General features: G+C 29.9%; 1 protein-coding gene across 5 annotated transcripts; it reads left to right on the top strand.

Annotated features, from left to right (window-relative positions):
- Positions 1–929: 929 nt before the first annotated feature.
- LOC124950533 (venom allergen 5-like) lies at positions 930–12,134 on the top strand. 5 transcript variants are annotated; one of them, XM_047497366.1, is made up of 8 exons: positions 930–1,112; positions 7,418–7,539; positions 8,420–8,501; positions 8,842–9,002; positions 9,777–9,877; positions 10,282–10,376; positions 10,983–11,588; positions 11,691–12,134. In XM_047497366.1, the coding sequence occupies exons 1-7, from the start codon at positions 1,094–1,096 to the stop codon at positions 11,027–11,029; spliced, it is 627 nt and encodes a 208-aa protein (XP_047353322.1). In that variant the 5' UTR covers positions 930–1,093; the 3' UTR covers positions 11,030–11,588; positions 11,691–12,134. The 5 variants fall into 5 exon arrangements, with proteins under 5 accessions (XP_047353322.1, XP_047353321.1, XP_047353318.1 ...); XM_047497362.1 differs by having other exon boundaries at positions 944–1,576; positions 8,842–8,976; positions 9,781–9,877; XM_047497364.1 differs by having other exon boundaries at positions 956–1,576; positions 9,781–9,877.
- Positions 12,135–13,186: the final 1,052 nt, after the last annotated feature.

Raw genomic sequence — 13,186 nt, 5'->3', positions numbered from 1 at the left:
ATTGATCGAGTCGATCCAATCGTTTCCCATCGACATAGGCATCAAAGCGTAGACGCACAACACATGAAATTCCAAATCGAATCATACGGCCTATGCTCAACTCGAACTCTGTTCTGTTTCAATATGTATATATATATATATATATATATATATATATATATATATATATATATATATATATAGGACGATTCATTCGAACCTGATACAAGCAAAAAGGCCTTTGTCCGTCGACATGTAGGGATCAAAGAGTATATGCACATTGGCAAGCCTGTTCAACTCTTATTCGAAAGGATTGCATGCAAGTAGTGCTTCGATCGTACAAAAGAGACAAGAGAGAACAAAAAGGAAAAAAAGAGAGAGAAGAGAGAGAGAGAGAGAGGGAGAAAGATAACAAATTCTATTATCGGTCGATCGTCGTCGTGACAATACTACGAAAACAATTTAAAAGAAGAAAACAAAGAAATTACGTAATTACATGGGACACACATACATATAACATATATATTATTATGTTTATTGATATTTTATATATAACGATAAGCGATATGACCTGTAGATATTAATGTGACATAATGATAAAATATTAATACGTTATATAGGAAAAAAAAAGAAAAAAAAAGAAAAAGATCGAAAGAGTACCTGTAAATCAAAAAGAAAAAAGAAAAAAAAAAAAAAAAAGAAAAAAAAAGATATAAAATATAAAAACAAAAAAGAGAACGAGAGAGAAGAGGCGGCGGTATAGCGTTAAGGAACAATAGATTAAAAGGGAAAAAAAAGCAAAAAAAAAAAAAAAAAAAAAAAAAAAAAAAAAAAAAAAATAATAAAAAAGGAAAAAGAAAAACAGAAAACTAGATGGAAAGGGAGGGCTATCCTCCGCTCTCCCCCATTTCCACCAGCCCCCTCCCCCACCCCTGTTCACGCACGCATCATACACATATACACGAACCCGTCAGATCATCGTGTGAGCACATTCACATTGACAATTAATCGATGTATTCACACAGAGGTAGCTCAATAAATATAAAGACAGGAGTGGTAGCCTGGCAGACTATTAGTCTTTCTCTCGATCTCCTGATCGGCTCGCACACTTTCCATGTGTCTCTTCTCGAAAAGTAATCGTAAATTCGTGCGATTTAATCGGCATATCGCGGTCCACACTGACTAAAAGTTCGAACACACGTGCACGTCTTATTGGCTTTGTGAACCTGCTTCAACTACCGTTTTTCTCGTTTCGTTTCGTTTCGTTTCTTTTTCTTTTCTTTCTTTTTTTTTTTTTTTATTTGTTCGTCTTTCGATCGCCGCGATCTTTTCGTCCGTTGTTGCCCCCTCTCTCTTTTCTTTTCCCCCCCCCCTCTCTCTCTCTCTCTCTCTGTTTTCTTTTTTCTTTTTTTTTTTTTTTTCATTTCTTTTTTTCAATTTACTTTAACGTGAAAAAAGTGAACCATCGTGAATATGAGGATGCATTCGAGATTAAGGAAAAAATTTTGCCGGTCTAACCTGCTAATTGGTGCTCTTTTTCTTCGTCTGTTATCCTTTGATAAGGTTCTAGCTAATTGCATGGGAAAGAAGATATTACGTAAGTAAACGAATGTATGTAATATATATATATATATATATATATATATGTGCTCGTACGTGTGTGTGTGTGTGTGTGTGTGTCAATGATTTTTTTTTGTCGATACCAATTAAATTATCATTTGAAAAAATAATGATACTAGCTTTATTTAAAGAGATTAATATTTTTAAATATCGATTAAAAAAAAAAATATATATATATATATATATATATATATATATATTTACTTTGCCGATATTATTGTAACACAAAGAAATTATAATAAGATATATTATTAAAAATATGATAAAGGCATTTTCGATTAATTAATTTTATTGTACGAAGAAAAATATTCCCACAATTGGGAGACTTTGATCATTCGTAAAAAAATTTTCGATATTTTTCGATTTAACGAATTGTCAAACAGGAGAATACGATCAAGTCTCAAATATCTTCAAAATATACTCCCTCCAATAGGAATATTAACTGTTTCTCTGTCTTATATATAAAAAAAAAAACAAAAAGAAAAGTAAAAAAGAAAGAAGAAAAAACGAAGAACGAAAATCATTAAACAGACGACGGATCGAATTGTTTTCAAAAAATTCTTATCGAGATGTTCTTGCTCGTTTGCAAGGAAAAAAAAAAAAGAAAAAAAAAAAAGTTAAAGAAAGTAAGAAAAAAACTAATAAACAGGAATAAAATATTAAACGAAAGATATTAGAACGTTGGCCGAATTATTTTCAAAAAGTATTACTAATAGATATTCCTTCTTGCTTGCGAGAGAGAAATCGAAAAAAAGAAAGAAGGAAAAAAAAAAGATTGAAAAAAGGAAGCAAAAAAAAAGAAGGCAACAAAATAAACCAGATAATAGTAATAATAATAATAATAATAATAATAATAATAATAATAATAATAATAATAATAATGATGATGATGATGATAATGAAAGAAAGAAAAAACAAAGTGAAGGAAGGCAGAGGGTTAAATAAGTGAGACTTTGAGCTTCAATAAAATGCGCACGCATTATAGAAATGATTATTTTCATCTTGGATTAAAATCGCCCTTAATTAAATGGGAGCGTGGCGATGACACGACGCGCAATGGGTAAGGCACGCTTTGTTTTCCTTTCGTCGATTAATAACCACCTGTTTTAAACGTCCACCTACGTACATTTACACACACATACGCATATATACACACACACACACACATTAATAAATATATATCCACATATACGTACATATATATATATATACATATATACAGAGAGAGAGAGAGAGAGAAATATATATATATATATATATATATATATATATATATATATATATATAGAGAGAGAGAGAGAGAGAGAGAGAGAGCTATATATAGAGTAAACGATTGTTCATTACAGTCTCACTTTTCTTTCACTCGTCCGACAGAAGAACGTATAAATCAAATTAATGCAATCGTTATGTTCCCGTCGTAACGACTGTCTGAAACGTCACTATCTTTTTTCTTAGCGGAAATGAGAAGGGCTTGGCCAATGGGTATATAACGCCGTGATTCGATTCTCTCTTCGATCCATCGCTTACTACATATATACTAGGTATTAATGTTTCATCCCGTTTATCGTGGATCACACTTAAATGGACTGCGTGTGACGAGGGTCCGGTACTGACTATAAAGCGACGACGATGACGACGACGACGACAACGACGGCGACGGCGACGACGACGATGATAACGACGACGACGACGACGACGACGACGACGACGAGTTTTGCATTCGATTTTACGTTATTCAAAGTTTATCCTCTTTCCTCTTTCCTCTCTCTCTCTCCCTCTCTCCCTCTCTCTCTCTCTCTCTCTCTTTCATTCCTTCTTCCCTACCTTGTTCCACGAGGATTGACTTGTATTGATTGTTAGTTGGATCGATAACTCGACATTGATTTCATAACATAAGTTTCTCGTATACATACATCATACTCCATGTTACAAGTATAGATATCTATGTATGTATGCATATAGGTATGTATATCGTAGTTAATTAATAGCGTGGTAAAATCAATGGAAATTTTCTTTCGTTCGTTCTTTACTCTTCATAAATTGATTACCTATTCTCTCTCTCTCTCTCTCTCTCTCTCTCTCTCTCTCTCTCTCTCTCTCTCTCTCTCTCTCTCTCTCTCTCTCTCTCTCTCTCAATTCCTTTTTCACTCACTCTCTATTTTTCTTTCTCTATCTCTCTCGACAATGGCATTTTAAAAAAAAATCGTAACATTGGACTTTTATAATTAACGAATTAACTTATGTTCTATTCTAAAATAGTTATTTCTTGTTTGCGTGAGTCATTATCGAATGAAAGATAACGAGTAAAATATTTCAATTTGATGATTTCACTGGTGAATGATTTTTTTTTTTTTTTTATCGAAATATTTATTCCTTTTTTTTTTCTTTTTCTTTTTCTTTTCGTCTATTTGCTTTTTTTTTCGTCTTTTTTTTTTCTTCTTTTTTCTTCTTCTCTTTCATCACGATACCATTACGACGAATAAAAGAAAGGACGAATAATTTTATTTATCGTTTTATTAAATGATCAACGAATTTTCGTAAATAAAATCATCATAAATCATGTTAATCATCTTGAAATAGTTCAAGATAAAATTATCTTGTGTATGGATTAATGTTTCGTTAATTAATTTATATTCAAAATAGATATACGATAGATCTTTCCTGTCGTATCATAGAGAAGAAGAGAGAAAGACAGACAGGCAGAGAAAGAGAGAGAGAGAGAGAGAGAGAGAGAGAGAGAGAGAGAGATGTCGAGTCAGAATATCGATTCTAGGTGTAAATTTAACTCGGGGAACGAAGCATCGCGAGTACTTTCGATCGTTGAAAACGAAAATTATTCAAACGTTTCTCATCCGTCTGACTCGTAAAATAGAACGTAACTTAAAGCGTATAATCAAGGATTACCCTAAATAAATGAAAACTTTATAAGAATTATTGATAATTATCGACAATAAAAAATAAAACATAGGGATACAATATGAATGATTACTTTATATTTAAATTGATCGAAATTGTCGAAGAATATTAATATCGGAAGAATGAAAGAAATATGACGTAATGGAGATTGAAAAAAAATTGAAAAAGATTGAAGAAAAAAAAAAAAAATAAATAAAATAAAATACAATAAATAAATGAATGAATGAATAAAAAAGAAAAAAAATAAAGAAAAAAAAAGATCTAACGTGTCGCATCTCGTAAAATTACTTCCTCCCCTCCCTCCCTTCCCGCCCCCTCCCTCCGGCCCACCTTTCTAAAGGATTCCCATTGATTATGATAACATTATCGATATCTAAAGCGTGCTTCATGCACGAATAACTAACGACATGTAATGTCCTTTTAGAAAGAATTGAATGCCAAGCAACGTATCGCGAGGAAAATTTATAATAGCGGTAACTACCGAAAATCCAATTATCCGTCAAGGTTTATGTAGGCGAAATATCGTATGTATAAGTATCTACGTACGTACGTACGTACGTATGTATGTATGTATGTATGTATGTATGTATGTATATATTGGAAAATTTTCATCGTTCGTGGGCAAACTCATATGGGACGTATATATATATATATACATCAAACTGACGTCGTAAATACCCCTACGTAGGAAATACCGTAGGATAACCGCACCATTATCGAAACCTTTTCGAAAACTCTGATATTTTGGAATTAACAATCTAAATTGAAAGCCGGCCCCATTAAGAAAAATTTATATATATATATATATATATATATATAAAAGTTAAAATAAAAGAAAAGAAGAAAGTAATTATAAATGAAATTATATTACGTTAAATTTATTATTATTATTATTATTATTATTATTATTATTATTATTATTATTATTATTATTATTATTATATTATAGGAACGAGTAGACATTTAGTATATTCTCGGATTGATTCGATCGATTTGTTTGAAATCGATAAAAAGAAGGATACAACGATGTGACTATTAATTGTAAGAAAGAACAGTTGTCATCGTAAACGTTAGTAACAGTCGATATTTATGATAAAGAAAGAAAAATGAGATATGAATCTTCTTCGTAGAATGGAATGGAATTGAAAGGAAAGTACGGTTAAATTGAATCTTGAAAAAAGTTTTTAAGGAAAGTAAAACAATCTGTAAGGAAGAGGAAGAAAGATGAAGCGTATGGAAAGGATATAAAAAGAGAAGGAAAGAAGGAAAGAATGAAGGAAGGAGGGAGGAAGGAAGGAAAAAAGGAAATAAAAATATGAAGTGATACAGAATAAAATATAAAGGCGAGAGAAAGAGAGAGAGAGAGAGAGAGAGAGAGAGAGAAAGAGAGAGAGAGAGAGAGAGAGAAAGAGAGAGATGTATATTTTAAGATAGCACCTAAGGCAGAAGTGAAATTAAATAATATCACCATAGAGATAAAAATTGCAAAGAAGTGTATAGATCGATATACAATATCCGATTATATTGAATTATAAATATCCGTCAAGTATTAAAGCGATATTATTTTAAATAAAATTCAACGATATTTACTTTGTATCCAATATATATATATATATATATATATATATATATATATATATATATATATATATTTGTAATGTAATGACATTATCGTTTCGACGAGAAAAAGAAAAGAAAAAGAAAAAACAAAAAAAAACAAAAAAAAAAAAAAAAAATAGAAGAAGAAAAGAAATATCACATTTATATTTATTTATTTATTTCATAGGCAAATATTCTTTATCGTTATTATAAGACGTTATTAAATAATAAAGGTCGACTTTCAAAATCTTTATATCAAATATATTATTTAACAAGACCGATCGATCGCGCATCATCATTATATTTTCTATTCTAAATGTATCCTGTTAATCTTTAAAAAGGAAACCGTTTAAGGATAATCTTACCTTTCTCGTAATGAACGAAGAAAGAAAATGAGACGACGAATAGAAAGAAAAAAAAAAAAAAAAGAAAAAAAAACAGAAAAAAAGAAGAAGAAAAAGAAGAAAAAAGAAAAAGCAGGAAGAGAAAAGTAATCGCGTGATTGAAAATAATCGAAATAATAAAAAAGGATGGAATCGACAAAAATGTTCGATATCATTTTCGAAATAACCATGGGAAAAAAGATAAGGATATTTAAGTAAAAAGATTTTAACGAGGAGAATAAAATAGACAAGCTTGTCTGTTCTTAACACGTGGGTGACTGGATAAGGGGTTCGTGGGGTGGGGAGGGGAGGGGAGGGGAAAGGGGAGTTCAAGTAAATGGACAAGTTTTAAAACCCTTAATCCTCGAATCCTGGGTACTACTCTATGATGAAAAGAGAAAGACCAAGAGAAATAGAGTAAAAGAAAGAGAAAGTGAAAAATAAAGAGAGATAGAGGAGAGAAGAGAAGAGAAGAGAAGAGAAGAGAAGAGAAGCACGAAACGAGAGAAGAAGTAAAGTTTACAGTGGTAGTGGTTGATGCGGTTAAGCCTCTGTCAAAGCACCCCCTGAGATCACTTTAACGTTCACTCGTATGGCTTGTTAACCGTGTTTACATCAAATGTTAATACGCTACAACGTCGTTCTACGACGACAACGACAACGACAACGACGACGACAACAACGACAACGACAACGACGACGACAACAATAATAACAATGACGACGATAACGACAATGGCTTCGCAACAATGATATCTGATCTATAATTTCTTTTTTCCTATTCCTTTTTCTTTCCTCCTTTACTTTTTTCTTTTTTTTTTTTCTTCTTCTTCTTTTTTTTTTTTTCTTCGAATGTTAATTCTTCCACTTTCTTTTGGTGTTCCTCCATTAATCACGTATTCACATAATTTATTTCATAGGTTCCGGTAGAATATCATGCGAAGAGAAACAGATCATATTGGACGAGCATAATCGTTTGAGGCAACTGGTGGCACTTGGACAAATTCACGGCCAACCTGGGGCTGCTAATATGATGGAAATGGTATGTATGTATATACATGTGTATAACGCGAAACAGAATAATGTGTTTATGGATATATTATCTATGTATGTATGTATACATATGTGCATTTATACTATGAACCTAAATCTAATTGAAATTATGCATTTTATGAAAAAATTCTTGTACAATTGGAGCAATTGCATCGTTGTGAGCAAATTATTCATATATGTGTGTGTATAAGAATACACATACACAAACACACACACATATATATATATATATAATATTTTTTATGTTGAATTAGAAAATAATATGAAAGTTTATATACGACAAGATTAATCATAAAGATATTTCATAGTTAATTACAAGAACGTTTTGTTGAATTTTACGAGAACTTGCTTCGTTTGACTTTAAGCACAGGATTGAATATATCTTGAAAGGTTTTAGTATGACGGCGCTGTTTACTTGGTAATGTTTGTCAACAAAAATAATCTTATGGGAATGGATGTAACTTCGATGTAAAATAACTTTTCATATAACAACGAATAATTTACAAGTTCTCTGTTAACATAAATATATGTTATATACGTCACTGTGTAAAAAAAAAAATATATATATATATATATACATACGTGCGTGTACGTGAGTGTGTATGTATTTAGAAAAGAACATAAATAAATATTCCATATTTTAGAGCAAATACGAATGAGAGACAAATTAAAAAAAAAAAAAAAAAAAATTTTTTTAAAAAAAAGAAAAGAAAAGAAAGAAAAGAATTTCTATAGAAACAAATATTCTTACCATTGCTCGAATATAAAACTTCGACGAGATATTGGCGATTAGCCACGTTATTTAAAAAATGATTAAGAATGATACAGTAAATTCTTTTTTTCTCTTCCTTTTTCTTTCTCCTTTACAGTTATGGGACGACGAATTGGCAGATGTTGCACAAAAATGGGCAGACAGTTGTGCCGAGACGCACGACAATTATAGAAATGTCCGTAAGTAATAATCGAATAATTGAGAAAAATAAAAAGAAAATAGAAAAGAAAACGATACGATTTATCGATAACGATATCATAATTAATAATAATAATAATAATAATGATGATGATGATGATGATGATGATGATGATGGTGATGATGATGATGATGTATATAGAACAAAAGAGACGTTAGATCATTAAATACGAATAGAGATAATAGCCAAAATGTCAAACGCTTATAGATAGTATACTACTATAGTATACAGATGTATACATCCACTATGTAGTGTCGCGAGACCTTAATGGCTATTCGATCGATCGATCGATTTAGACGAAGGGATGATTGATTTCTCAGGCAGATTCGCAGTTGGTCAGAACATAGCACGAACTTGGACTACCAGACCCCCGGGACCTTATGACAACGAACCGAATTGGAGACGACAAATTTCTGGCTGGTTCAACGAGGTTCAACACTATCACACTGGTTACAGTAAGACTACGGGACACTACACGCAGGTTGTTCCTATATAGTATATAATTATATGTTCCTCGTAATTCAAATACGAAATTCTCAATGTTCCTTCTCGTTAACCTAAATAATTTTCTCCTTGGTTAAAATTACATTAATGAAAATTAACGTTAACTACGTAAATTACTACCGAGGGAATTATCTTATATCAAATAAAATGATAAAAAGAAAGAAAGAGACACTTTCTTCGATCTTACTACTATCGTAATTTACGCGTAATTTGTGCATGAATGATGGGCTACATTGTTTTTATTAATGTTTCTAAAGGTATGACCTATCTAAATAAATACGTACGTACGTACGTACTTACGTATTTACGCATTTACGTATTTACGTAGGTATGTATTTTGTAAACACAATGTATGTACCTATCTTCTGTTATCTGTATCATTTGCCGCAACGACAGTTTCCTTCGAATATCATATTAGGAGATAACGTCGATTTTATAGATTTTCTTTTTCTTTTTTTTTTCCTTTTTTTTTTTTTTTTTTTTTTTTCAATATTAATTATCGAAATGCTAATTCGTTTTTTCGTCATTTTTCGTACATTTTATGGGATACATTAACGAATCTTAATTAAGAATATATTATATTAGAGCAATAATTATTTTATAAGGATATTTACTTTTTTTTACGAGAAATAAGAAAGTATCTAAATATTTTTTTCTTCCTTTTTGTTTCTTTTCTTTTAATTTTCTTTTCCTTTTTTTTTTTTTTTTTTTTTTTTTTTTTTTTTTTTTTTTTTATCCATCACACGCACAGTTAGTTTGGAGCGACACGTTTCTCATTGGCTGTGGATATTCGTTCTATTATGATCCGGCAAAAGGATATACTAAAAATTACGTTTGCAATTATGGACCGAGGTGAGGACAGATTAAATATTCAACAACGAACTCGAAAATAAATTTACTTTTAAATATAATTTATTTTTTTTTTTTTATTTATTTCGTTATCGTTAAATCTGTTGAAAAATAAATTATTTTATATATCGCGTGAAAAAAAAAAAAAAAAAAAAAAGAAATGTATAACAATGTTTCAGAGAAATCCGATATTCTTGTTCTTTTATTTCCTCTTTTCTTTTCTTTTTTTTTTTTTTTTTTTTTTTTTATTTTTTCTTATAATAATCGAAAAGAAAATCAATTGATAACGTATTCGTAATCGATAAGTTTATAAAGCGAGAATTATAAAATTAGTTGTATCATGATTGAAATCGTTCTGGCATTATCAATATTAATCGTAAAATTTATTTTTGTTTTTGATTTTCCAGTGGAAATATTATTGGTTACCAGCCCTATCAATCCGGACAACCTGCATGTAGTAATTACGGAATGATTTATTCAAATCGATATTCTGGTCTATGTTGTAAGTACATGTAACCAGCTCGCTACAAAGACATGCAATTAGGTTAATTAATCAACATATGGTATGCTAGCATAACTCATTAATATCGACTTTTAAAAGATTGGAGAACCACTCGATTTTCTCTTTCTCTCTCTCTCTCTCTCTCCCTCTCTCTCTCTCTCTCTCTCTTTCTCTCTCTTTTCCCTTTCGTTCTCGATAAATGTCATTTTTAGCTGATATATAATACACGCGTGACTTCAAAGAAAAGAAAAGAAAAGAAAAGAAAAGAAAAGAAAAGAAAAAAAAATTGAAAGAAAAGGAAACAAAAAAAAAATAGAACAAAGAAAAATAAATAATCAATATGTTTCGTTTGATAATACGTCCAAATTAATTCCAACATATTGGAAATTATTCGTTTCAAATAATATCATCTACAGTTTTTCTTGCAATTGTTCCTTTACTTATGTTTTTAATGCTCCATAATTTTTTTTTCTCTTTCTTCTTCTTCCTTTTCTTTTTTTTCCATTTTCCTTCCTTTTTATAATAATTTTTCATTGCTTATAAATGCAACAGATTAAAATTCATAACTTTTACATTGTTATAAGTATGATTTATCTTTGTTCACAGCACGGGGAAATTATTATCACTTAGGCGCATTATGTGCCTACGGCTAAATGCATAAATGAGGAAATAATGTTCGTCAAAAAACACGACGCTCGATATTTAATTGAATGCGAAAAGTGATTAAATTACAAATTAATCACTAATCCAATATGCATTTGACGATAGTCAAAAAAAAAAAAAAAAAAAAAAAAAAAAAAGAAACGCAAGTCTAAATATTAAATGCGAACGAACTTGATCATAAGGGCATTATAAATAATATCGAAATTCATTAGTAAATCAAAAAAAAAAAAAAAAAGAAGGAATAAGTTAAAATAACTTAAAATTACTGTTGAAAACAAAAAAGAAAAAAAAAAAGGATTTTGAAATTTGAAATAGGAATACTCGTAAAGAAAATTTAGAGATTAAGATTTTTAATATTTTTTCATTTTATCTCTTTTTTATCTATTCTAGTTCAATTTTTCTAGTCCCGTTATTCCTATGTAATCGATTTCTGAATGAATTATTTTATCGCGCCCGTGATATGGAGGGGATAAAAGAAAAAAAAAAAAAAAAAAAAAAAAAGGAAAAAGAAAACAGAAAATTATAGCGAACCACAATCAACATATATATGTATGTAAACTATAAATTTATATACGCATATATTGCGTTTGCATTATAAACTTATAAATTATAAATGAAATTGACTTACCTTAATATTGAAAATTACTTTAGTGCGTATAAAGGAAATCCCACGGGGATTCTAAACTTACGTAGAAGAATGACACTTTCGATAATGGTTAACGATGATCGATGAACAAAAACCAGTAGATACATATTAACGGCTTTTCTTCCTAAAAAAAAAACAAATGGTGACGGTATTGTTTGATCACACGACACATTATATATATATATATATACATACATATACGTGCGTATGTATGTATGTATGTATGTATGTATGTATATATATGTATGACCTGCGTACGTACGTATTAATAGCGAGAAATGAATAATTTTAATTGAATGATTTTAAAAAAGAAAACTATTAGAAAATAATATATTTAGAATTATTTCCACAATCTTAATAATTTTTACGATAATCCGTTAAAAGTTTCTTTCCGCCATCTTGTCTTTTTAATATCGTACGATTATACTCATTATATATATATATATGTATATATATATATATATAAATCACGTATTTTTATATCTTTATATATCAAGATATTTTCATAATGTACCGTGTATATATGTACTTGCGTGCATATATCAATGAACTAATATAATATATCCGAAATATTTAAATATGACAATATATTTACTTTCGAAAAAATCTAAATGAAAAATAATCAAACAATTTGAGGAAAAAAAAGGTGAACATCGTAACAGTTGTACTTCGATGAGAATCTAAAAAAAGGACTTACAATTCGTTAAACTTAAAATCGTTACACCAATTTTTTGTTCAATGAATCGTCATTGAAGACATTTGCGAAAACTTTCTTTGAAACTTAATGAAAATATTATTTATAAGATGTTAAAAAAAAAATGAAACGAATTTTTTAAAGCACGTACGCACGCACAGCGAACTTAACCGACATATTCACGCGGTAAAATGATCGTGGTGGTGCTAGCGTCGCTTCACGCTTATTGGCTCAAATATCCTACGATGTATGTGATTGGTTCAACGTTTTACGCTTCCAAGAGCGCGTATATTTGACTCGCGTCCATACGAATTTGTCCATATAAATACAGAAGAAGCACAATCGCCGTCACTTAAATAATTATTTATTCTTATTTTAAAATATATATGCACAACAGAGCTTAGATATTATTCACAATTAGGTTTTGATTTACAAGTATGTATAATCTTTACAATCCGCAATGAGGTAAATTCTAAATTATCAAAGATACGTACGAGAATGGCTCGTAAGAATTGCATTCACAAATTGTCTAACTATGATCGTTTTCTTTTTTCTTCCTTTCTTTCTTTCTTTCTTTCCTTCTTTTCGATATAATGTACCATTAAGAATCTGATAATAAAATCACAGATCGTAGAACGTCATATCGCGAATCGATTTTAATATAATCGAGGATTTACGACGCTTCAACGGATAAAGACCTACCGATGATGATAATCGACTGTGCGTGTCGAATGGATATGAGGCGATCAATTATATGGAAGCTGTTTTAATTATAATCATTTATAATTTGCCATAAAATAGAATGCG

The sequence above is a fragment of the Vespa velutina genome, chromosome 7, assembly GCF_912470025.1.
Source record: "Vespa velutina chromosome 7, iVesVel2.1, whole genome shotgun sequence".
NCBI lineage: Eukaryota > Metazoa > Arthropoda > Insecta > Hymenoptera > Vespidae > Vespa > Vespa velutina.
Note: the sequence above shows the minus strand (reverse complement) of the source record. Positions and strands in the feature narration are given on the sequence as shown.